This window comes from Hemiscyllium ocellatum, chromosome 43, assembly GCF_020745735.1.
Source record: "Hemiscyllium ocellatum isolate sHemOce1 chromosome 43, sHemOce1.pat.X.cur, whole genome shotgun sequence".
NCBI lineage: Eukaryota > Metazoa > Chordata > Chondrichthyes > Orectolobiformes > Hemiscylliidae > Hemiscyllium > Hemiscyllium ocellatum.
Genome location: NC_083443.1, coordinates 16,475,836 through 16,501,388, shown reverse-complemented (window position 1 = coordinate 16,501,388; position 25,553 = coordinate 16,475,836). Strand labels below are relative to the sequence as shown.

At 44.8% G+C, this 25,553-nt stretch overlaps 1 protein-coding gene across 2 annotated transcripts in view; it reads left to right on the top strand.

Moving 5' to 3' along the window:
• Positions 1-25,553, top strand: part of LOC132834916 (rho GTPase-activating protein 22-like) — a 411,982-nt gene that overhangs the window by 184,539 nt on the left and 201,890 nt on the right. The window contains exon 1 of one of the 2 annotated variants that reach the window (XM_060854045.1): positions 9,869-10,262. The exons of the other annotated variant lie outside the window; for it this stretch is intronic. Coding sequence (XP_060710028.1) covers positions 10,211-10,262 — 52 coding nt within the window. The 5' untranslated portion in view covers positions 9,869-10,210. Of the gene's footprint in view, positions 1-9,868; positions 10,263-25,553 lie in introns of those variants that run through there. 2 annotated transcript variants of the gene reach the window in all.

The following is a 25,553-nucleotide window of genomic DNA, read 5'->3' as shown; positions in this document are numbered from 1 at the left end:
TGAAGGGTCTGTTTCCATGATGTATGACTCTATAACCTGATAGGACATTCAGGATTTTAGTTTGTTGTTGGAACTCGAAGACAATGCCTTTAACAATCCTTCAATACTAAAGAGATGCATAAAAAGTAAATTTTAGGAAGATGCAGAGATTCCCAATCTAATTTCCCCATGTGGACTGCTGCAGTTCAGGAACAAGGTTCACCATCACCACCACCTGAAGGGTTAGGTTAGCATCAGTCTTACCAATGATGTCCATCTTCCAGAAATGTGCTTTTTAAACAGCAAACACATAGTGTTTTAACCAATGATTTCAATGCAGGAGTTTCTTCATAAGGATCCCTTTGCATCTACAGATTATCAGAAGCAGAGGGCATACTGTTGGAACAAAGGTTGCAGTGAGTTGTAAGCAACAGGATAGATAACCTGTTTTCCTGCTTCTTGGGTTCTCACTGGAAGTGACCTTGATATTTGCAGCCAGTCCAAACAAAATGGAAGGGTTTGCGCACAGATCTCCTGAGAGACAGCTGTACATCAGAGGGCTGTGAGGGGGAAGGGAAGATGGTTGCCTGACAAAAATGTTATTAGGTATTAACGATTGCAGCTCCACCTTTGCGCACTGTTATTGTAGATCTTAGTGGTAAGCATCGGGAGGAGGGGAAATGAAAAACAAAGAATGCAGCAAATCCTGAGTGCAGACAATGTTACCATTAACTTTGTTCTACTTGGGAATTTGGATTAACACTCTACAAAATAAACCTTGGAAGATAAACACAAGAGTATTCCTTGGTGGTTCGCATGTTGTTTCTTTTCAGTACAATATGAGTGTTTCACTAGTAGCTGGTATACTTGGTCACTGCCTTTCTGCCCTTTGACATGATATGCTTGGCCAGTTCCCTGGGCAGCAGCGGGCACACAGCGGTCTGGATCTCCCAGGACCTGATGGTGCTGAACTTGTTGTAATGGGCCAATCAGGAAACTGCTTCTGTGATGTGTTCGAAAAAAATGATTGAGTGGGTTCAAGATGCTCAGGGCCTGTGGAGGGGATGGTGGTATCAGGGTGAATCGGTTTGTAGATGTAGATGGAGTAACTTTCTCTTCCCTGGACTTCCTCCTCTTCTTGCTGCTTTTCGCTGGCATTTTACTTAAGTACATAAGAACTATGAGCAGGAGTAGGCCATCTGGCCCTCTGAGTCTACTCAGCCATTCAATAATGGCAGATCTTTTCATGGACTCAGCCCCACTTACCCCACCATCCCACCGGTAATTCCTTTACAGTTCAAAAATCTATCTTTGCCTTAAAAACATTCAACGAGGTAGCCTCATTGACAGGGAGTTACACAGATCCCCAACCCTTTGGGTGAAGAAGTTCCTTCGCAACTCAGTCCCAAATTTGCTCCCCCTTATTTTGAGGTTCTGTCTCCTAGTTCTAGTCTCACCCCCCAGTGGAAACAACCTCCCTGCTTCTATCTTATCTATTCCCTTCATCATTTTATATGTTTCTATAAGATCCCCCCCCTCATTCTTCTGAATTCCAAAGAGTACAATCCCAATCTACTTGTATGCCAACCCTCTCAACTCTAGAATCAACCTGGCAAACCTCCTCTGCACCCACTCAGCTTTTTGATGGTTTTCTTCTTGACATCCTTCGTGGAGGTTTGCTGAACTTTCTTCTCATTAGCCAGACCAACGGTCAATTTCAGATTCAAAATGTTTTGTGGGCGGTTGGGCTGTAACCTGTGACTTTAAGAAAAAGATCTCTTCACCACACAGTTTTGTTGGAGGCACTGTTGTACCCCTGAACAGGCTGATTAGAAAATATCTGTGACTTAAATGAGGCATCCAAGCGAACTAAGTGTCTTCAGCCAAGCTCCCAGCCGCAGCACTGCCATCCGTCTCAAATATAAAATGAGTAGAGTTAGATTTTAGCTTTCTGGCAGCTGATTGATTTTGTGTTTAGCCTGTCTGGTGTTAACCTAAACAGAATGGTAGCCTCATAGTTATTTATCATCTCATCAGCTTCCTACAGATGTGACTCAAGTTGCTTCAAACATAATGATTTGTCTCACGAGTACAGTGACTGATGGTTTGCGCGGCTTTGTAACTCCCTCCCTCAGTGCCTCCTCTTCAACGTGCTTCTTAAAAATCAGCCCCTTTGGTCAAATGCTTTGCTCATCCACCATAATCTCTCCTCAGTTGGTCCAGTGTCTGATTGCACTTTGGTGAAGCATCTTGGGACATCTTACTATTTTAAAGGTGCTACGTTAATGCAGGCTGCTGCAGTTACTGTTGTTTCCTCTGACAGTGCTCAGCCTGCTTAAAGAGGTAGGTTTGGAGGCAGCACCAGAAGAACATCGGTGCTTGCAATTGTCCCAACGGATTCAACCTTCATTCCTCTTGTGTGTGTGGATGAGAGCATAGACTGGAGATAGATGAGCAAATAAGCCATGTTAAAAATCACACACCACCAGGTTATAGTCCAACAGGTTTATTTGGAAGCACTAGCTTTCGATACGCTGCTCCTTCATCAGGTGGTGTAGGGAATTAGAAGAATTGAAGTAATTGCAGCACATGTAGCCGAGTGTCAGACACGTCCTCTGCAGCCAAGACAATGAGTCCCAAAGGCCGTGTTGCCTGTTGGTGCCAGTTTCGGGCCATCTCCTTGGACTATTGAGGAATGTAGTGTCAGAGGAGGAGATTCCAGTTGCTGTGGATAAACAGGAACTGATAGAATTAGAGCCTTTGCATTTTCAAAAGGCCTTTGATAAGGTGCCCTAAGAAAGATAACTGCAAATGTTAGAGCTCGTTGTGTTGGGGATGATATATTAACACAGATAAGACAATTGGCTAACTAACAGAGCCACAATTATCTTTTAGGTAAGTAAACTGTATCTACTGGGATGCCAAAGGATTAATTGCTAGGACCCCAAATCTTTGCAAACTATAGAAACAATTTGAGTCATGGGGCTGACTGTATTGAAGCCAATATGATAATTGCCTTAAATATATTAACACAAGAATACATATTGTAAGGAGAATACAAAGTGTTTGTAAAAGGACGTTGATTGGCTAAATGAGCAGACAAAAAAAAATAGAGGTGGAGCATAATGTGAGAAATGTGGATTTGTCAACTTTGGTAGGAATACAACAGCAGAATATTATTTACACTTAAAGACTGCAGAATGCGAAGGGATCCTTTTATATATGCCAGAAAAAAAGTCAGCATGCAGATATAATAGGTAATTAGGAAGCTAAATGGAATGTTTATTGAAATGTCTTTGGTCTACTTAAGGCAGGATATTACAACCTTGCACACATTTCCAAGAAGGTTCACTCAACTGATCCCTGAGATGGAGGGGTTGCCTTATTAAGGTTGGGCCCATATTCATTGGAGTTCAGAAGACTAAGGGGTGATTGTATTGAAACTTCGAGAACCCTGAGGGACCTGGACTGGGTAGATACTGAGAGGATGTTTCTCCTAATGTGAGAATCAAGAACTCGGCAGCACCATTTCAAAATAAGGGGTTTCCCATTGAAGACAGAGACAAGGAGATGTTTCTTCTTCTGAGGGGTTGTTAAAGTCTATGACATTCTCTTTTTACCAAGGGAGGTGAAGGTTGGGTCATTGGCTGCCTTAAAGACTAAGTTTGACTGACAAAGGAATCAAGGATTACAGGGACAGAATGATTGTGAAGGTAAGGCCACAATCCAATCAGCCATGACCTTATTCAATGACAGAGGGAGGTAGTTGGTTGGATGGCTGGTCTCTGATGCAGAGTGATGCCAATGATGTGGATTCAATCCCCAGCTGGGGTCATCATCTCTGTTTCTCAACCTCTCCTCTCACTTGAGGCATGGTGACCTTTCGGTTAAAGCACCACCAGTCATTTCTCCCTCTAATGAGAGAGCAGCCTGCTGGCCTGTGAGGAAGTTTGGAGTACCTAGGGTTCTTGTGTTGTGTTTGGGTCCCCAACATTCTGCACAAGACGTGTGAGCATCATGGAATGACTTGACCTGAATGCATATCTCATTAATCCATTCAGGTAGCAGCAGGGGGCAATAGAAAACATGAGGCAGCCAGAATGTCAACATCCAAATGTCAAAGAAAGTGCTCATGTGTTTGACGGGGAACCTTGCCATGGTTAATGGAGACAGATAACAACTCAGTCTGTGATTGGATAGATTTCTGTGGATTTCACCACAACACGCCTGAATTTCTACCACCCCTGCTCTTCTCTGAATGCTGGACGGTTGACACATTCATCTTGGCAAGTGATTAAATATTTCCGCTGAACAATTTGACAAATCTCAACTTGTCAAAACAAAGAATCCTTTATTGTTAGATGCTTCTACAAGGGAGCTCGATGGCTGAAAACAAGGCTTAATATTTATTGCTTTTATACTATACACAGGCAAATGGGCTAGTGCCTTGTTCCATCAGTTCGAGGTCCTATGTGTTGATTCATTGTGATGGTAACACTTCTTAGATACAGAGTCATAAAGCACGGGGACAGAGCTTTCAGTCCAACTCATCCTTGCTGACCAGATAGCCTAATTAAGCCAGTCCCATTTGCAGATACTTGGCCCATATCCCTCTCAACCGTTCCAAATCATATACCCATCCAGATGCTTTTTAAATGCTGTAATTGTACCAGCCTCCATTACTTCCTCTGGTAGCTCATTCCACATAGACGCCATGCTTTGCATGAAAGCGTTGCCTCTCGGGTCCTTTTTTAAATCTTTCCCTTCTTACTTTAAACTTATGCACTCTAATTCTGGGGTCCAGCACCCCAGGGAAAAGACCACCGAGTCATACAGCACGGAAACAGATCATTCAGTCCAACTCATCCATTTGCCTACATTTGGCCCATATCCCTCTCAACCTTTCCTATTCATGTACTTGTCCAAATATCTTTTAAACTGAGTGTGCGCTGCTGGAAAAGCACAGCAGGTCAGGCAGCTTCTGAGGAACAGGAGAGTCGACGGATTGGGCATTCCTGATGAAAGGCTTATGCTCCTCAGATGCTGCCTGACCTGCTGTACTTTTCCAGCACCACACTCTCAACTCTGATCTCCAGCATCTGCAGTCCTCACTTTCTCCAAATATCTTTTAAATGTTGTAACTGCACCTGCATGTACAACTTTCTCTGGTAGTTCATTCCACATACGAAACATACTCTGTGTGAAAAGATTGTCCCTCAGGCCTCTTTTAAATCTTTCTCCTCTTTGGCCAGCAGACGCAGAGCTCGGTGAGTAAATTGGATGTCCTTCATACCAAGTAGTTATTATTAGTGTCTTGGTGTAATTAACCTTTGCTCCACAATTTCCATCTCTAATACTACGGCACCAGGTTATAGTCCAACAGGTTTATTTGGAAGCACTAGCTTGCGGAGCACTCCTCCTTCATCAGGTGGTTGTGGAGTATAAGACTGTAGGACACAGAATTCATAGCAAAAGTTTACAGTGTGATGTAACTGAAATTATATGTTGAAAAACACTGGAATGTTTGTTAAGTCTCCCATCTTTTAGAGTGGGCATGTTGGTTTCAGTTCTTTCATATGTAGATCTCAGAACTTCATTAAAGTTACATTCTCAAGTGAACTTTAATAATTGGTGTCATGTCAGCCCAGATAATGCATTGAAGGTGTGAGGTGCCCTGTGTGAGGCTGTCTGTGCCCAATGTTCAGACTGATTCTATTTCTAAAAAATGGAATTTACACAATCTTACGTGGATTCATGCAGTTTTGGAGCAAAATAAAATGTAATTCTTGAAGTACAAATTTACCCCACAAACACGTGTGTGTGTGTGTGTGCGCGCGCGCACATGTTTTGGGGGGGGGGGGTATGAGTGTCTGTGAGAGAATGTGTGTCTGTGTGTGAGTGTGAGTGCAGAGGGGGTTAAGTGTGTGAGTGTATGTGTTAGCATATGAGAGAGGGTTTGCGTGAGTGTATAGGTCTGTAGGAGTGTGTCTCTTCATGTATACACACACACACACACACACACACACACACACACACCCATCTGAAGAGTAACCCACCCAGACCCATTCCACTACACTATATTTACCCCCTGACTAATGCACCTAACACTATAGGCAATTTAGCATGGTCAATTCACCTGACCAGCATATTGTTATGATTGTGTGAGGAAACTGGAGCACCCGGAGGAAACACAAGCAGACACCGAGCGAATGTGCAAATTCCACACAGAGGGTCGCCCAAGATGGCAATTGAACCTGGGTGCCTTGTGCTGTGAGGCAGCAGTGCACACACACACACACTCATAGACTTATACCCCTTTATACTCACGCACACTCACTCACTCTCACACACACACACACACTCACAGAGTTATACCCCTTTACACTCACACACTCACACACTTATACCCCTTTATACCCACTCACACACACACTCTCACAGACTTATACCCCTTTACACTCACACACACACACTCACTCTCTCTCACACACACACACACACACTCACAGTTATACCCCTTTACACTCACACAATACACTCTCATAGACTATACCCCTTTACACACACACACTCTCACAGACTTATACCCCTTTACACACACACACTCTCTCTCTCACAGACGTATACCCCTTTTACACTCACTCTCGCGCGCACACACGCTCTCACAGACTTATATCCTTTTACGCTCACACTCTCACAGACTTATACCCCTTTACACTCACACACACACACACTCCGACTTATACCCCTTTATACTCACACACACTCACTCACTCTCACACACACACTCTCACAGAGTTATACCCCTTTACACACACTCTCTCTCTCACACACACACTCTCACAGATGTATACCCCTTTACACTCACACACACACACACACACACTTTCAGAGACTTATGCCCATTTACTTACACACACACACACACACACACACACACACACACACACACACGCTCTCACACTCTCTCTCTCTCTCTCTCACAGACACTCATAACCACTCCCCACCCCCACCCCGTGCACAAACACGCATATGCACACACACATATAAGTTTGTGGGGTGAATTTGTACTTGCAAAATTATATTTTATTTTTTTCAAAAGTGGCATGAATCCGTGTAAGATTCTGTAAATCCCTTTTTTCGATTAGAATCAGTCTGAACATTGGGGCACAGACAGCCTCACACAGGGCACCTCACACCTTCAATGCATTATCTGGGCCAACATGGCATGTATTGTTAAAGTTCACTTGAAAATGTAACTTTACAAAAGTTCTGGAATTTACACATGAAAGAACTGAAACCAACATGCCCATTCTAAAACTGAGAGACTTAACAAACAATCAAATCTTTTTCAATATATAATTTCAGTTACATCACATGGTAAACGTTTGCTATAAATTCTGTGTCCTATGATCTTATACTCCACAACCACCTATGAAGGAGCAGTGCTCTGAAATCTAGTGCTTTCAAATAAATGTGTTGGACTATAACCTGGTATTGTGTGAGTTTTAATTTGTACACCCCAGTCTAACATTGGCACCACCAAATTATATCTCTGTTTATAACAATTCAACTACTTGGAATCTAAAAGCACCGTTGTGCTACTGAGACTTTATAAAGCTCTGGTTAGGCCCTATTTAGAGAACTGTGTTCAGTTTTGGTCCCCACACCTCAGGAGGAACATACTGACACTAGAACGTGTCCAGCGGAGATTCACACGGATGATCCCTGGAATGGTAGGTCTAACATACGAGGAACGGCTGAGGATCCTGGGATTGTATTCATTGGAGTTTAGAAGATTAAGGGGAGATCTAATAGAAACTTACAAGATAATACATGGCTTGGAAAGGGTGGATGCTAGGAAATTGTTTCTGTTAGGCGAGGAGACTAGGACCCGTGGACACAGACTTAGAATTAGAGGGGGTCAATTCAGAACAGAAATGCAGAGACATTTCTTCAGCCAGAGAGTGGTGGGCCTGTGGAATTCATTGCCGCAGAGTGCAGTGGAGGCCGGGACGCTAAATGTCTTCAAGGCAGAGATTAATAATTCCTTGTGACATCAAGAATTTGAGGGCTATGGGGAGAATGCGGGTAAGTGGAGTTGAAATGCCCATCAGCCATGATTGAATGGCGGAGTGGACTCGATGGACCGAATGGCCTTACTTCCACTCCTATGTCTTATGGTCTTAACTAGTGTAGTCAAAGGTAATAAAAATAAATATTTTTAGTTCAATACTGCAACTTTTCTTATTGTAACAGTGTCTCAGAGGTTGGTCTTCCATGCGGGAAGACCCCAGTGCGGTCATAGAGTCATAGAGATGTATAGCATGGAAACAGGCCCTTCTGACCAACCCGTACATGCCGGCCAGATATGCCAACCCAATCTAGTCCCACCTGCCAGCACCCGGCCCATATCCCTCCAAACCCTTCCTATTCATATACCTATCCAGATGCCTTTTAAATGTTGCAATTGTACCAGGGTCCACCCTGGAGGATTGCCAACCCAGTGCATCAACAGCCTCTGGCTTAGGTTCTCCATTTCCTCTCTTTGAAAGCAGCCCAGATCCTGTACCTGAGGCTTGGTGAGAATATGATCAATCAGCGGAAGCTGACCTTTCTGGAGATGATTTGGAGACGCAGGTGTTGGACTGGGGTGTACAAAGTTAAAAATCCCACAACACCAGGTTATGGTCCAACAGGTTTATTTGAAAAGTTTACAGTGTGATGTAACTGGAAACATGACACTGATACCAACATGGCCGTTCTAAAAGGTGAGAGACTTCACAAACAATCTGGGTTTTTTTCAATATATAATTTCAGTCACATCACACTGTAAACTTTTGCTATAAATTCTGTGTCTTACAATCTTATTCTCCACAATCACCTGATGCAGGAGTAATGCTCTGAAAGCTAGTGCTCCCAAATAAACCTATTGGACTATAACCTGGTGTTGTGTGATTTCTAACTTTCTGAAGGTGATGAATTCAGCAACATCAGTCTGCATACCAGCACAGCAGCTCAGTGGTTAGCACTGCTGCCTCACAGCGCCAGGGACCGAGATTCAATCCCACCCTCAGGCGACTGCCTGAGTGGAGTTTGCACATTCTCTCTCTTGTCTGTGTGGGTTTGTTCTGGTTTATAGAACACAGAATGTTACAGCGCAATACTGACCCTTGATGTTGTGCCGATCTGTGAAGTTATCCTAATGTCCATTTAACCTACATCGTTCCATTATTATCCACTGAACTCTTTCCTCGCACAGTCCAAAAATGTATCGGTTAGGGTGGGGTTGGCCATGCTAAATTGCCCACAGTGTCCAGGGATGTACAGGCTCAGTGGGTTAGCCATGGGAAATGTAGGGTGACAGGGATGTGGTGGGTCTGGGTGGGATGCTGTTTGGAGGGTCGTTGTGGACTCGATGGGCCGAATGGCCTGCTCCCGCACTGTAGGGATTCGGTGACTCCGACCCCGACCCAGGCTGTGGTCTTACCCCAGGCGAGCAGTGGGATTAATATAGCTTTATAATCGAGGCCAGGTAATGCCATTGTCGTTCCCTGTATAGTTTAAACCACTTTACAGCCAGTGGGTTGATCCTAATGGATGTTTTTTTTCTTGTGGTTGGGGGAGGTGGGAGTAGGCAGTTCATTCAGTACTGCTGGTTAAATTCTGTTGCCCTGTAGCTATTGGAAAAGGCATCTGCCGACGCATATTAAATTCCCCCGCGGCCGTTTATCACATCTTCAAAGCAAGGAGACATAATTAATAAGCTGCGGGGTGGAATGGGAAAGGCGGAGGGGAAAGCCAGGTTTCTACCAGGTAGAGGAAGAGAGAGAGAGAGAGAAAGGGGGAAGTGATATAAACACAGGCTCCCTCTCCTCTAACAATCCACTCCTTCTACAATTGATTAGCCAAGCCTGTGTATTGCAAATGCTACTGATGGGCTGGACAGTACATCTCTGGTGAGAGAGAGAGAGAGAGAGAGAGAGACAGACAGAGAGGGTGCCAGTCTACAGAGTGCAGGATCTCCAGGCGAGAGACAGACAGAGAGGGATTGAAGACTGGAATGAATGCAAAGCTGCAACAACTTGGAACAATGCTACACTGGGACAGCTCTCCCCTTGCTAGCACCAGGGCTGTCCGAAGCCTCAACTCCACATGCGGCTAGCCCTCTGATTGAATGAAGAACCAGGGAATGACATCCCGCTAGAGACCTGTGCGAGGAAGCGGGGGCATGGGGCAGTGCTGTTGCAGAGAGAGGAACAAACCACCCCAGCAACCAAAAGGTATATCTCTCAGTTACAACAACCCTGTCTCCCAACTTTCTGCCTTTAACACGTTAGCGAGCAGAGCAGGCAAGAGATTATTGCAATTTTTATTCCCCCCTCCCGTTTGGAATGCTTGACTCAGCTGTTGGTGTCACTTCCTAAGTGTTTGAGAAATGCAATGAATCGAGTTTGGAATTTCGCTGGGAGTTCAAAGGTTGTAGCAGTGTCGAGGTGAATGTATTAATCGCCAGTGGTTACCTTCATGAATATGTTAACCAGGCAGGATTTGTGCGGCCGGGGAAAGGTTTTACACTCTTTCCTCTATTCCCCACCCCCCCCCCAAAAAAAATCTGGTGTTGGCAAATGTGATCTGATCTTTTGCAATCGCGCAGGTAAACTGAAAAGAAACCAGGGTGTCCCCACCAGGAAAACGACCATAATTCCCACCTATCCTGAACCCCAACAAAACGCAACTGTGCCCATTTAACCCCAGGTCTTTAACTGAAGTTTAAACTGAAGGTCTTCGATGAGCAGAACCTTACTCCCCATTGTGGGTGTTTTCCCTTTTCAAAGTTGTGGTGTCTTGACGTGATTTCACTGCACTGTGTGAATTAATTGCAGGTTTTCTTAAAGATACCTGCGTCTCTCTGAATGGGTGATCACAGGAGGGGAGTGATGTTTCTTAAAAAGGAAATGTTCTTACTACATTTGCAGAAGTGGTACTGTTATTCCAGCAAGTGGTGTCACCCACACTTCACCTGAATCTCCAGTTCTGCTTACCTAACAAGACGTTCCGAAAGGTGTAGCCAGCATTCAGTGTTTGTCAGTCTAACCCAATATCTACGTTCACCTACCATCTCTTTGCACTGACCCTGATGGCCAGGAATTTCAGGAGTTCTGCCAATTTTTTATTGTTTCGCAGCATCACTTTGAACCTGACCTTCCAGGAGAAAGAATTGGCTGCAATGCGAAAAGTAATAGGCACAAAGTTGGTAATGACACAGGAAGAGCTGAAAATGAGTTGCTGGAAAAGCGCGGCAGGTCAGGCAGCATCCAAGGAGCAGGCGAGTCGACGTTTCGGGCATGAGCCCTTCACACAGGACACAGGAAGAGGCCACTTGAGCCACCAAGTCCACGACGGGTCTCTGCAGAGTGACCCACAAGAATGCCCTGTAGTCAGTCCCATTCCATCACCCTATCCCCACAGCACCGCAAGTTTTTTTCTCTTGTGTGTCTAATTGCTGGAGGTTAGAAATCTTGCAGCCATTAATTCACTTCCTACCTGCCCGTTTCCCCCTCCCACCCCCCCAAACCTGTCCACCGCCAACAAGACACAAGTCAGGGATGTGATGGAATGCTCTCCACTTATCTGGATGAGCCATTTAGTCATACAGCACGGAAACCCACCCTTCGGTCCAACCAGAACATAATCCCAAACTAAACTAGTCTCGCTTGCCTGCTCTCGGCCCATATCCCTCCAACCATTTCTTATTCGTGTACTTAAGAAATATCTTTTAAACATTGTAAGTGTACCTGCATCCATCACTTCCTCTGGAAGTTCATTTCACACACAAACCACTCACTGTGGTTAAAAAGAAATGCCCCTGTTTCTTTTTTTTAGATCTTTCTTTGCTCACCTTTAAAATGTGCCCTATAGTCCTGAAATCCTCCACCAATAGAGTTCAGCCCCAATAACACTCAAGAAGCTTGACACCATCCAGGACTGGGTAGCCAATTTGTTTGGTCTCCCATTCACCATCTCTAGCAGCCTCTTCCTCCTAGTGTGTACTGCAATGTAACAGTGTGACTCATCTACAAGGTGCACTGCATCAACTCACCAATACTCCTTCTATAGCACCTCCTGTGAGCATATGAGGATGAGACAGCAGAGACATGGGATCATCAAGTTTCCCTCCAAAGCATGCAGCATCGTGACCTGGAGCAACATCACCATCCCTTCACTGCCACCGCCTCTCCCTTTCTCATAGCGCTGTGGGTATAACTATAGTCCAGGCATTAAGGAAGATCTGGCAAAATTGAGGACTGCAAATGCTGGAGATTAGAGTCAAGAATGTGGTGCTGGAAAAGCACAGCAGGTCAGGCAGTATCTGAGGAGCAGGAAAATTGATGTTTCAGGCAAAAGCCCTTCATCAGGAATGAGGCTGGGAGCCTCAGGGATGGAGAGATAAATGGGAGGAGGGTGGGGCTGGGGGGAAGGTAGCTGAGAGTGCAATAGGTGGATGGAGGTGGGGGTAAAGGTGATAGGTCAGGGGGAGGGTGGTACAGATAGGTGGGAAGGAAGATGGACAGGTAGGACAGGTCACGAGGACGATGCTGAGCTGTAAGGTTGGAACTGGGATAAGGTGGGGGAGGGGGAGGGGAAATAAGAAAACTGGTGAAATCCACATTGATGCCATGGGGTTGGAGGGTCCTGAGGTGGAAGATGAGGCGTCCTTCCTCCAGGCGTCGGGTAGTAAGGGAGTGGTTAAGGAAGATCACCACCACCTTCTCAAAGGCATTCAGAGGGAGACTATAAATGTTGACTCAGCCAAAGATGTCAATATCTGGTGAACAAACAAAATAAAAATTCCTTTCAAAATCATGTACAGTCCCTCTTTCCTGCACTATTGTAGGCAGCAGGTTTGAGTTTTTAATATTCCTGCTTCATTTCTCTTGTCTTCGCCTTCATAGACACCTATTGAGCAACTGCAGAGAGTGGGGTAGACTTGATGTTCTTGGTGTCTATATTTGCAGGTTTCCAAAGGAGGTTGGCCAGCCCGACTAACCCCCCACCCCCACCCAAAACCCAGGCTGAATTGGAACCTTTAAGAAACCAAGGTGAGGTGGGGAGGGAGGTGGACACATCCCACCAGCATCTCCTCCTCCCACTACAGCTTTATTTTCTGGAATGTTATCAGTTTATTGATAACGTCCACACTTGCCTGCTGTGAACTGTGCTGTGTGTTTTGCCAGGATCACTAACGGACAGCAGACAACAGTGACTTGACACTAATTAACACACCAGCAACAAGCATACACTGTGGGGAGTCTGCATTCAAGAAATGAAATTAACGAAATGCAATTTATCTTGTAATTGCAACTGGGGTGTTTTACACTCCTTTTTCTTAACTTTTTAGTTCCTACGCTACAACACTTCAACAGAGGCCTTCATTAGCACTTTTGGGATATACTCCAGTTGGGCTAAGTACTGTATAAATGTCTCGCCAAGGGGATCATGTAGCATAGTGGTAGTGCCCGTACCTCTGAACTAGGAGGACTGGTTCCAGTCTCACCTACTGCATCGATGTGTAATAACATCTCCATGCAGCTTGTTTAGAAAATGTCTATAAAAAGCTTCATTCTCATTGTACAGACCATGCTGGGTATACCATCCCCCTCACCCTTATCCAGGGTCCCAAACGGTCCATCCAGGTGAGACAGAGATTCAGCTGCCTCTCCTCCAACCTAGTTTACTGTATCAGGTGATCCCACTATGATCTTCTCTACGTCGGGGAGACCGAACGTAAACTTAAGCAACGATTCGCCATGCATCGCTGCCAGGCCCACAGGGGCCGATTGGACATCCCAGTCACCACCCATTTTAATTCCCTTCCTACTCCCTTTCCGACATGACCATCCTTGGCCTCCTCCATTGCCACAACGAGCCACACCACAAATTGGAGGAACAACACGTCATCTTCTGCCTGGACAGCCTCCTGCCCGGAGGACCCAACATTGAGTTCTCCAATTTCAAATAACCTCTCTTCCCAAACCCTGACTGCCTTCCCAACCCCTCCATCTCCCCTTCCGCTCCTCCCTGCCACCAACTGGATTTATTCCTCCCATTAACCAACCAGGCCGTACCCTCTACCTGTTTTCACCTATCTCCACTTCACCACCTTGCCTCCGCCACCCCCTTCATCTGGAGCTGCCCCCACAGCCACTCCCTGTCCTGAAGAAGGGTTGCACTTGAAATATCATCTCCTCCATCTCCTGAGTCTGCTTGTGATACCCCAAAATGCCCAGGCCCAATTGCATACTTTACCTGGACTGTCACTGCCAGCTATTCCATGTTGTAAACACAGTGGTGGTGGGGCTGATGTCATTCAGTTGGAGTTCCTTCAGAAAATGTTAGGAATTCCTCAGGCCTGTCCCAAACCAACAGTTCTGACTTCAAAAATTGTTAACTGTAAAATAGGGAGCTGTGAAAACTCCTTGTTTTAAAACAAATGGGCTTCAGAGGAATTACCCTCATTATAGAAGCAAAATCCAATAGTTGCTGGAAATTCTGAAATGAAAGGAAAAGTGCTGGAGATATTCAGCAAGTCTAGCAGTGTCTGTGGAGAGGGAAATGGTTCTCATGAAGAATCATATTGGACTCAAAACGTTAACTCGGGTTTCTCCCTCCACGGACGTTACCTGAGCTGTTGAGTTTCTCCCGTGTTTTCTGGTTATGTGACAGATATAATAGCGTCATTGACATTCTAGGAGCTTCCCTACAATGAATCTTGTTTATCTGTATTAGTCTAGGGTTTCCCTCGATCATTGGCAATGGGGAGGGAAGTGAGGGCTGGCAATATGGGTGGGATAGGAGTGGGACACTACCATGGGCATATTGCACTTTGGCCATCCATTCAGCTGCCAGTGAGTCCTTGGCCAGAAGAAAGGCTAGAGTGCACTTGGCCCAAATGGGGAGACGCCTACCTTGTGGGCAAGTAAACCTCAGCTGCCCCCCGATAGATTGCTAGTAGGGATTGTGGGAGGAGATGGTGCCCTCTTTGATGACTGCTCTATGACTGCTAGGAGAGCCTCTGGTGTTCTTGGCTGCCCTGCAGCAATAACATTGTCTCTGCACCCTAATTCCATGGCACTTGACTCTTCAGGGCTGCAGTACCATTCTGGTGCCCTCATCCTGGAGTTCCAGCCTCAGCACTGACCACTGTGAGGGGTGACACTGCATCCTGATTGGGCTGGCAGCTCTTGAAGGGGGGCAATTAAGTCAGGGAGTATTAATTACCCTTGAGGTGGGACGTCCACATCCCCACCACTCTGGGATCAGATCCGGACTGACAGTTCTTCGGTGTCAGCAGCGCCGTCGGTCGTGCTGGTCACCGTTGGGACTGCACCTAGTCCCCAGTAACACTCCTTGGTGGAGGTGCTGGCTGGGACTTGGTTACCAGGTCTGGGGCAAGAGTTATCAGGAGGCAGAATGGCCTGGGTGGGTAGGAATGTTACCACAGAAAATGTAGGGCTGTCTGGACCTCGTGAGGGCCTCTGAGTGAGAGAGGAGACACCCTCTTTCTTCCCTTTAACACCCAAGCCATTTTACTCCCTGGGTTTCCAACCTATCACCAACCTCAGATCGCTGCCCAGGAGATAGCGACAAGTGGCCATTAAGTGGAGATCAATTGATACCTTAAATGCCTCCCTCCCTCAACTGGGACAAAGGCAGGAGATCTGCTGGATTCATAGCCCACCACTTGTGAAAACGCTCCAATTGTGCAGATGGATAGATAAGCAAGGTGTGCAGCACATTTTACCAATTACCCACAAACAAGTCAGCCAGAAGTATAAAATTTTGCCCATCAGCTAAATTAAATGAAACCACTTGCCCCCCCACTGTAGTATACATGTTATCTCAAAACTGTAAACAGTATGTGGGTGGCTGAGGCAGCCTCCATCGAGTCATAAAGATATACAGCATGGAAACAGAGCCTTTGATCCAACTTGTCCATGCTGACAAGATATCCTAGATAAATTGAGACCCAGTTGTCACCATTTGGTCCATATCCCTCTAAACCCTTCCTATTCCTAATATCATCCAGCCTTTTAAATGTTGTAATTGTACCAGCCTCCACCACTTCCTCTGGCAGCTCATTCCATACATGTACCACTCTCTGTGTGAAAAAGCTGCCCCTTAGGTCCCTTTTAAATCCTTCCCCTCTTACCTTAAAACTGTGTAAAGTTACGTCTTCAGCTTTTAGAGTATTGGGCCTTTGTGCAATATTCAATATAAGGGAAATTTCATAAAACCGAGCTGTTTGAAAGCTTTTGTTGGCGTGCTGTGGAATAGGACTTAACTACAGAGGTAGGAGGAGTGGAACAATGCAAGCACAGTTTCACTGTTTTAGCTCCATTGACACCGCAGCCACACATTGTAAGCTCTGTTGGATGCTACCACTCAACCCATTTTAGCTTTAAACAAAAAGCTGTTTCAACTTTTTACAAGAATATTTCTGGCAAGGAAGCACCACTAAATATTGGCCTGTCTTTCTGCGTCTCATTCTTCGTGTGACTGAGGTGTCAGCAGTCAGCTCACTGTCTCGGCCCTGGGGATGAGTCTCACCAAAGAGTTCAAGTCGATAGAAGCCAAAAGTCGAACTTGAATTTTGAGAAACTTTACTTTGAGCCAAGGCAGTTGTTTACACCTTGCACAAACTTACCTGCCACATTACTGCACACCAAACATCTCCACAATATATGCTGGCAGAGCAAAACAGATCAGTTTCATGAGAATGATGTACTGCTCAATAATTTCTCACAAATGTCTTGCTCTCAATGAGTTACAACAAAGGAGCAATGACTTCACCATCTCTTAACTGGACATAGTTACACTCCTGACTTATGCCCAAAACATCGACTCCCCTGCTCCCTCAGATGCTGCCTGACCTGCTGTGTCTTTCCAGTGTCACATCTTTCAACACTGATCTCTAGCATCTGCAATCCCCACTTTCTCTCATAATTACATCCAGGTCTATTTCTGAGAATTGGATATGTTTTCATGAATTAATTAGTCAGGTTTCTCAAACGGTCAATGAGGTAGTATCCAAGGTCACAAACGAGCTCTTGTGGTACAGTTGGGCTGTCCTTCCCTCTAAGCCAGGAGACCTGGGCTAAAATCCCATCTGCTCCAGGGTGTGTAATACCGTTTCTATACAGATAAATATCTATCCCAGTTCACTCACACCTTAGTATAATACTTTAACAGGAGAGCACTTGTTAACATATAGGAAGTCCAAGCAAGCCATCAAACAGCTCCTTCTAAGATTATGTGGTCACTATCTAACCATTTAACCTATCGAGGGTAAACATTGCTTCAGGACTTCCTGTCACTGAAGAGTACTCAACAATCTTCACTTCTCCAATCCTCAACCCCGATCTTCTGTGACCCAAAGATAGTCTTGGCCACCTATAAATTGTTCAATTGTCATTTGTTCAATTGTCATTTAATCAATTTCCGTCTCAATAGTCTCCAATCCTTTTGCTAACCTGGTTACTTGTATCTGATATGTTATCCAAATAAAGTAGGAAGCAGTTTAAAATTACGCAGTAAGAACAGAATTAATACCACGCAATGAATCCAGGAATATGAATCTTTTTTGTTTCTTCTACCCAGCAGAGATGTTGTAAACTCTGTATATTCTGATGGAACAGTCTTTTGTTTTTCAATATAAGTCTCAAGTAAGCACGATTCTTAATGGAAACGGAAAGAACTGTAGATGCTATAAATCAAAAACAAAAGCAGAAATTGCTGGAAAAGCTCAACAGGTTTGGCAACATCTGTGGAGAGAAATCAGAGTCAATGTTTCGGGTCCAGTGACCCTTCCTCAGTCAGTGCTGAGGATGGGTTACTGGACCCAAAACGTTAACTCTGATTTCTCTCCAGGTGCAGCCAGACCTGCTGAGCTTTTCCGTGATTCTGAATGGCACTGATGCAGGGAAAGTCAAGCTTAAGGTAGTTTGCGAATATTTGGAATCCGTTTCATTATTTCCACTTGCCAAAGAACGCTTGAGGCCATCAGGGTCATTAATGGCAGATGCAGCTGCATGTTAGATGTACCAACTTCATGTTCAAAACAGGCAAGGCGTTTGAGCAGCTTTGTTGCCATTTTTTTAACTGTTGTTGCTAAGCAAAACATGTCCTTTTTTTTAATTTTAGTGCCTTGTGTGTTAATGCAGTCACCCTGGAGAAAGTCTTCCCTGGAGGACTGCAGATGCTGGAGATCAGAGTCGAGAGTACGGTGCTGGAAAAGCACAGCAGGTCAGGCAGCATCCGAGGAGCAGGAGAATTGACGTTTCGGGCATAAGCCCTTCATTAGGAATGAGCACCTCATCAGGGATCTGGAATGAAGCCCCCATTCCTGATGAAGGGCTTATGCCTGAACCGTCGATTCTCCTGCTCCTCGGATGCTGCCTGACCTCCTGTGCTTTTCCAGCACCTCACTCTTGACAATGCACTCACCCTGCCCCTCTAACACTTTGATTCCACTGTGAAACTATGTCAGAAAGCAATTGAACCATTGTAGGCGAGTGACTTGCTGAGTCATGCTCTGAGAAAGTCAATTGCCCATCTTCTCATGATGCTGTTGGTTTTGGCTTTTACAACCCTGGGAACAGCGTCTTGCACTGATGGAATGTCCTGTGGCCCTTTGCAGATAGATAACCAGTGATGCAGGGCTGGTCCATGTGTTGAAGAGTTCAGTCAGCATTTTTTTTCCACCCAGTTCAGCCAGAAAATGATGTGGACCAGACATTTCATCTTGAAGTTTTTAATCCTGTAAAAGTGGCCAGCCCGAAACTATCAGAATTTGGATCACTGCCTCCAATATGACTGCATTCTGGCTGTGAGAATCGACCGTTCTGCCTGTGGGATTTTCTGCAGTATCCTTGGGTCAGCCAAGGACAGTTTTATCAATTGTCACGTCTGAGGAGAATTCAGAAAAGGGAAGAGTTATTGAAATGGACCGGCGCTTGCCTCTGTTTTCAAGAATATTTATTTCTTCTGAAGGCCACTGTGAACGAGAGTGTGAAATTGGATTGTCAAGGTCACGGTTATTTCAGCAAAATAAAGAACGTGACAGAAGTGATTCCATTAGTGGGAAGGAATACTGAAGGTGTGGGCTGGTAAACGTTTGGGAGAGTCAGTTGTTGGTTGCTGCAGAGAACTGGGGCGTATGGGAAATGAATCTGTACAGCCACTTGCATCTCCCTTTACTATCCTGCTATAGCTATTTGCCAATAACTCAAGTTGGGGAGAAAACTAGAGTTTAATTGAGTCTCCATAATAATTTGTTCCCAGCAGCAAGATGTGGAGGTCGTCATAAGGCATAGGACACTAATCATGATCTCTTTATCCTTCTCTACTTTTCCATTTTGAGGCCTTGAGATTTTCTCTCCACCTGCCTCAGGACTAGTCCAATGGCTCTGAAGTGGCAAATGTCAGTGTGTATTCAGACCAGCGAGTATAAACTCCATATAGAGTATTTCAGTTCCTCTTGCCAAAGTGGTTACCTTCTATTACAGAGCTTTGCTGCATTTTTGTGGGCATAACATATCTAAAGATGTGTTGGATGGAACCCTAAGTAAGAAGACAATACCAGGAGGAGCATTGGTCAGTCATTACTCCAAGGAAGGAGAGTTTCCAGTGAATGGAGGAAGTAGGGTGGGGTTGGTGAAGGAATGAGTATGCCTTTATAAGTTGGATGGGGACAGAAGGAGGGGTTTTCCTCACTAGCACAAAGACAATTGTGGACCTGATTTCTAATGGGAGATTGGTTTATGTGGCAAATTTGGAAGCTAGGCTAGATACTGGAGTACTGTACAGCCAAGTTAGCCTGGGTTAACACCATCAATTAAACCGTCGTAAATTTCACTTGAATCAAGGCAAGAGACGAGCATTTTTAGACAGTAACACATCTGAAAGTATGTTGGGGAAACTGGATCGGGTCAAGGTTACCGCATAAATCAAGTGTTTTGTAAAGAGGTATGTGAAGAATTTCATTCACTGGCTCTCTGTGGAAGTCTAGTTTACATGGGGTGACCCAGTTGGACCTTGCTGAAATTCTTTGGGATTTTCTTCAAATTAGATGCTGCTGTATGTAATTAATCGAGATGGGAAAGTTTTTTGTCTGAAGTAAAGTGAGAGAGAGAATACAGTACTTCATTGGCTTGGTACTGGAACAAAACTGTATGTAACCCTTCATCTACTGAAAACAAAATGTGTATTTAAACATAGCCTTCCTCATCTAATACTTTCACTGCTCAGGGGCTAGCACTCACCATGTTTGAAACTTCATGTCCGTTTTACAGTGCAAGATGTTCACTGGGTGGGTTAGTGCTTGCTTCAAAAGCGCAGCAGGTCCAGGCAGCATCCAAGGAGCAGGAGAATCGACGTTTCGGGCATGAGCCCTTCTTCAGGAATCATTCCTGAAGAAGGGCTCATGCCCCAAACATCGACTCTCCTGCTCCTTGGATGCTGCCTGGACCTGCTGCGCTTTTCCAGCAACACATTTTCAGCTCGGATCTCCAGCATCTGCAGTCCTCACTTTCTCCTAGTGCTTGCTTCATCCCCTTGTCTGGCATAGAGTCTTTACTGAAAGGAGGAGAAGATTTGGCCCATCTTAAATGATTTTAGTGGTGGAAGATTGAAGTATTTTTAATAATTCATGGGAGGTGGGCATCAACAAGACCAGTGTTTGTTGTTGAACTGTTGAGAACGTGGTGGTGGGCCACCTTGTTGAAGCACTGTATTCCGTGTGGTGTTGGTGCACCCACAGTGCTGTTGGAAAGGGAGTTCCAGGATTTTGACCCAGCAACACTGAAGGAGCATCCAAACTGTTCCAAGTCAGGATGGTGGGTGGTTTGGAGGGGAATTTGTAGGTGGTTTCCGTACGACTATTGCCCTTCTCTTTCTAGCTGATGCAGGTTGCAGGTTTGGAAGGTGCTGCTGAAGGCACATTGGCGAGCTGTTGCAGTGGTCTCATAGATACTGGCATTAGTTGTGGAGGAATTGGAGCTATCAAACACATTCTTTTACATCGCGCTGTATATATATTAAGCTGATCTTATTAAAACGTGCATTGTGTTACACGCACAATACAGTATATAATTTTCCACTGTACCATAACTAACATTTCTGAAGAGAATTGTCTTTTTATAATAGCTACTTTTCTGAAGAAAGCTCACTCTGGTGCATCAATTGAGACAATAATTTAGCACTAACAATTGCAGGATTTGGGACTGAAGGAAATGAAAAGGGAGACATGGATGTTCCTGTTAGGTTTACCCCATTCTGCATTTGAGATTAATCCCACAAACACCAATGCAGGGTTTGATCCCTGACATTGTTGAGCTTCGGTTCAGGGGTCTCATGTCACGCTTACTGAAACACTTGACGGTTCCTGTAGCCATGGACAGACAGGGACAGAGCTCCAAACGGAGCCCCCTTCCACTCACTCAAAAGGTCAATGATATCAACTGCAGCCCAGTCCATTTCACGGCAAACTTAAGGAGACAGTATCACTTTTGGTAGCCTTTGCCATCTGGGATTCAAAGCCATAACAGAAACTCTTCATGCTCTAATATGAAGCAGCTTGAAAGCAAGATGATCGCAACTGTGAAAAATGCAGGGGCAACTGCCTGGAAAGTTCATTTTCCAGCCAAGATAAAAACTCGACAGTTCGTGTTTGCTCTTTTTTTAACCCTTACCCCATTGACGGTATGAACGCCCAAGAGTAAGCCACACACTGTGTGGACAGGAAATGGATCTTTACAACATAAGGCAGATTTGGAAGGAGTCATATGTTTGGGATGAGTGCACATTTGAAATCTTTCTCCATGCCTGCACTGGTGTTCCCAGCATTTACTCTTGAAACTCCAGCCTTGTCAAATATCCAGTTGAGTTTTTTTTATGTATTGATACGTGCGAGGTGGTGTGTTTTGATACAAAGAGTAAGGAGGCCATTTTCTCCATGGTGGGAGGTGAGGGTGGAGAAGAAGTGTCTAAGTGGGATAAAAGAGACTTGGCATTATGGGGTGCTCAAATCTATAAAAAAAATTTGGAAGCACAGGTTAACAAATCATACAAATACAAATACAGTGCAGTGGCTTGTTTCTAGCAAAACAGAATTCAAAAGCAAAGAGGGTCAGTCTAAATTCATGTGGAATCCCACAGTTGAGACCACACTTTGAGAATGCTACATTGTTAGAGTCTTAATATTACAGAGGGACTAGAGAAGCATTGTTAACATGGATGCTGGGGAAAATATAAGTGCTACCATTGTTAGGTGGGAGTGTGGGGTAAATAAAAAATTTTTAAAAAATAAACAGGAGATTTAGAATCTCCTCAGTTTAGGCGACTGATTCTGTGCTGGCTGGGCCACAGTCAGTGTGTTACTGCTGCAGTTGGTTTCTGTGTTTTCTGGAGGAACCTGATTCTCAAACTGACTGATTGGTTTACAAAGCCAGTTTTATTAACTGGTATTCCTAAAACAGGGGGAAAAAAAGAAGCATTGTGGAGGGAATACCAGTGTCGGACTGAGCTGCTTAGCATGCTATCAGCTATTATGTCTCGGGAAGAATATATGAATCCAAGTTCCCATCGAATCTCTTGGGTATTATCAGTATTTGAAGAAAAGATACGCCCTCCCCCACTTCTAGTACACAATTAGCCAAATATACGCAGGGATCAGTGCTGGGACTGTGGTTGTTTAGAATAACTATAAATGATTTGGAGGAGAACGTAGATGGCCAGATTAGAAAGTCTGCAGACAGCTGAAATATTGTGAGAGAGCTGCAGATAATGAGGAGGATTGCCAGAGGATACAGCAGGATATAAAATAGGCTGGAGACTTGGGCGGAGAAATGGCAGATGGAGTTTAATCCGAACAAATGCGAGGTGATGCATATTAGAAGGTCAAATGCAGGAGGGTGAGAAGAAGGCAGTAAATGGCAGAACTCTTCATAGAGTCATAGAGTCACAGAGATGTACAGCATGAAAACCGACCCTTAGGTTCAACTGTCCATGCCAACCAGATAGCTCAACCTAAGTTAGTCCCATTTGCCAGCATTTATCCCATAAACGCTTCCTGTTCATATACCCATCCAGCTGCCTTTTAAATGTTGCAGTTGTACCAGCCTCCACCACTTCCTCTGGCAGTTCATTCCATACACACACCATCCTCTGCAAGAAAAGGTTGCCCCTTTTAAATCTTTGTCCCCTCATCCCAAACCTATACCGTCTAGTTTTGGACTCTATCTCTCCCCCCATCCCCCCACTACCAAGGAAAATACCTTGTTTGTTTACCTTATCCATGCCCCTCATGATTTTATAAACCTCTATAAGGTCACCCCTCAACCTCTGCCCCAGGGAAAACAGCCCCAGCCTATTCAGTCTGTCCCGATAGCTCAAACCCTTCAACCCTGGCAATATCCTTGTAAATCTTTTCTGAACCCTTGCAAGTTTCACAACTTTCTTATGGATGGGAGACCAACTGAACAAGCATTCCCAAAAGTGGCCAAACCAATGTCCTCTACAGTTGCAATACGACCTCCCAACTCCTATACTCAGCGCACTGACCAGTAAAGGCAAACATACCAAATACCTTTTTCACTATCCTGCCTACCTGCAACTCTACTTTCAGGAACAATAAACCTGCACTCCAAGGTTTCATTGTTCACCAACGCTCCCCAGGACCTAACCATAAGTGTGTAAGTCCTGCCCTGATTTGCCTTTCCAAAATGTAGCAGCTCACATTTATCCAAATTAAACTCCATCCACCACTACTTGACCCCTTGGCCCATCTTTGAGCAAGGTTACGTTGTATTCTGAGGCAACCTTCTTCACTGCCCACTACACCTCCAATTTTGATGTCATCTGTAAACTTACAAACCATACCTCCTATGTTCATATCTAAATGGGGCAGCACGGTGGCTCACTGGTTAGTACTGCTGCCTCATAGCACCAGGGACCTGGATTCGATTCCAGCCTCGTGCAACTGTCCGTGTGGAGTTTGCACACTCTGCGTGGGTTTCCTCCAGGTGCTCTCTTTTCCTCCCACAGTCCAAAGATTTGCAGGTTAGGTGAATTGGCCATGCTAAATTGCCCATTGTGTTCACGGATGTGAGTTGGCGTTAGTCAGGGGTAAGTATAGGCTAGGGAGAATGGGTCTGGGTGGGTTATCTTTGGAGTGCAGGTGTGGACTTGTTGGGCCAAAAGGCCTTTTTCCACACTGTAGGGGTTCTTTAAAAACAAATGATTTATGTAAATGGCAAAAAGCAGTGTACCCAGCACTGATCCTCGTGGCACTCCATTGGTCACAGACCCCCAGTCTGAAAAGCAACCCTCCATCACAACCCCTGTCTCCTATCTTTGAGCTAATTCTGTATCCAAATAGCTAATTCTCCCTGTATTCCATGTGATCTAAACTTGCTAACCAGTCTACCATACAGAACTTTGTTGAACTCCTTACTGAAGTCCATATTGATCACGTTCACTCCTCTGCCCTCAGGTACTCTGAGGTACTTCTTCAACAAGCTCAACCAAGTTCGTGAGTCTTGATTTGCCACGTATAAAGCCATGTTGACTATTCCTAATCAGTCCTTGCCTTTCCAAATACAAATGAATCTTGTCTCTCAGGATTCCCTCTGACAACGTGCCCACCACCTTTGTCAGGCTCACTGGTCTATAGATCCTTGGCTTTTCCTTACCGCCATTTCTTAAACAGTGGCACCACATTAGCCAAACTCCAGTTTTCCGGCATCTCACCTATGTCTATTGATACAAATATCTCAGCAAGGTGCTCAGTAATCACTTTCCTAGTTTCTCACAGAGTTCTAGGGTACACCTGATCAGCTCTTGGGGATTTAGAGTCATAGAATCATGGCACCCAAAAGGGGGAAGAGATTGAAAGTTTGACAATATCCACCTTTATGCGTTTTAAAACATCCAGCACCACCACCTGTGTATTATCAGCATGCAGTATGCGTAGCATCAACATTGAGAGGGATCTAGAGGAATAGGTCCACAGTTCCCTGAAAGCGGCAATGCAAGTGGATAAGGTGGTCAAAAAGGCATCTGGCATGCTTGCCTTCATCAGACAGGGCACAGTATAAAAATTGTCAAGTCATATTTTGTTTTAGCACGTTACTATTTCTGGCAGGGTGCTACCACAGATTAGCCCTGGTGTTTCCCACACGACAGTAGTGACTACATTTTCAAAATGACACAGCATGGGCTATAGAGTGCTTTCTCGAGGTTGTAAATAGACCCATTTCCTGCATAGATTTCTGACTTGATAGTGCCTTCTATTGTGAGTTGCAATTCAGAAAATGGATGTCTACTCAGTGTGTACCATCTGCAAGATGCACGAGGACAAATTGCTATGAATTCTTCAATAGCACCTTCCATACATACGATTTTCTCCAGCCAGAAGAACAAGGTTAGCAGATGTAAGGGGATGCCACTATCTGCAAGTTCTCTTCCACATCCTGACTGGGAAATATATCACCATCCTTTCACAGTCTCTTGTT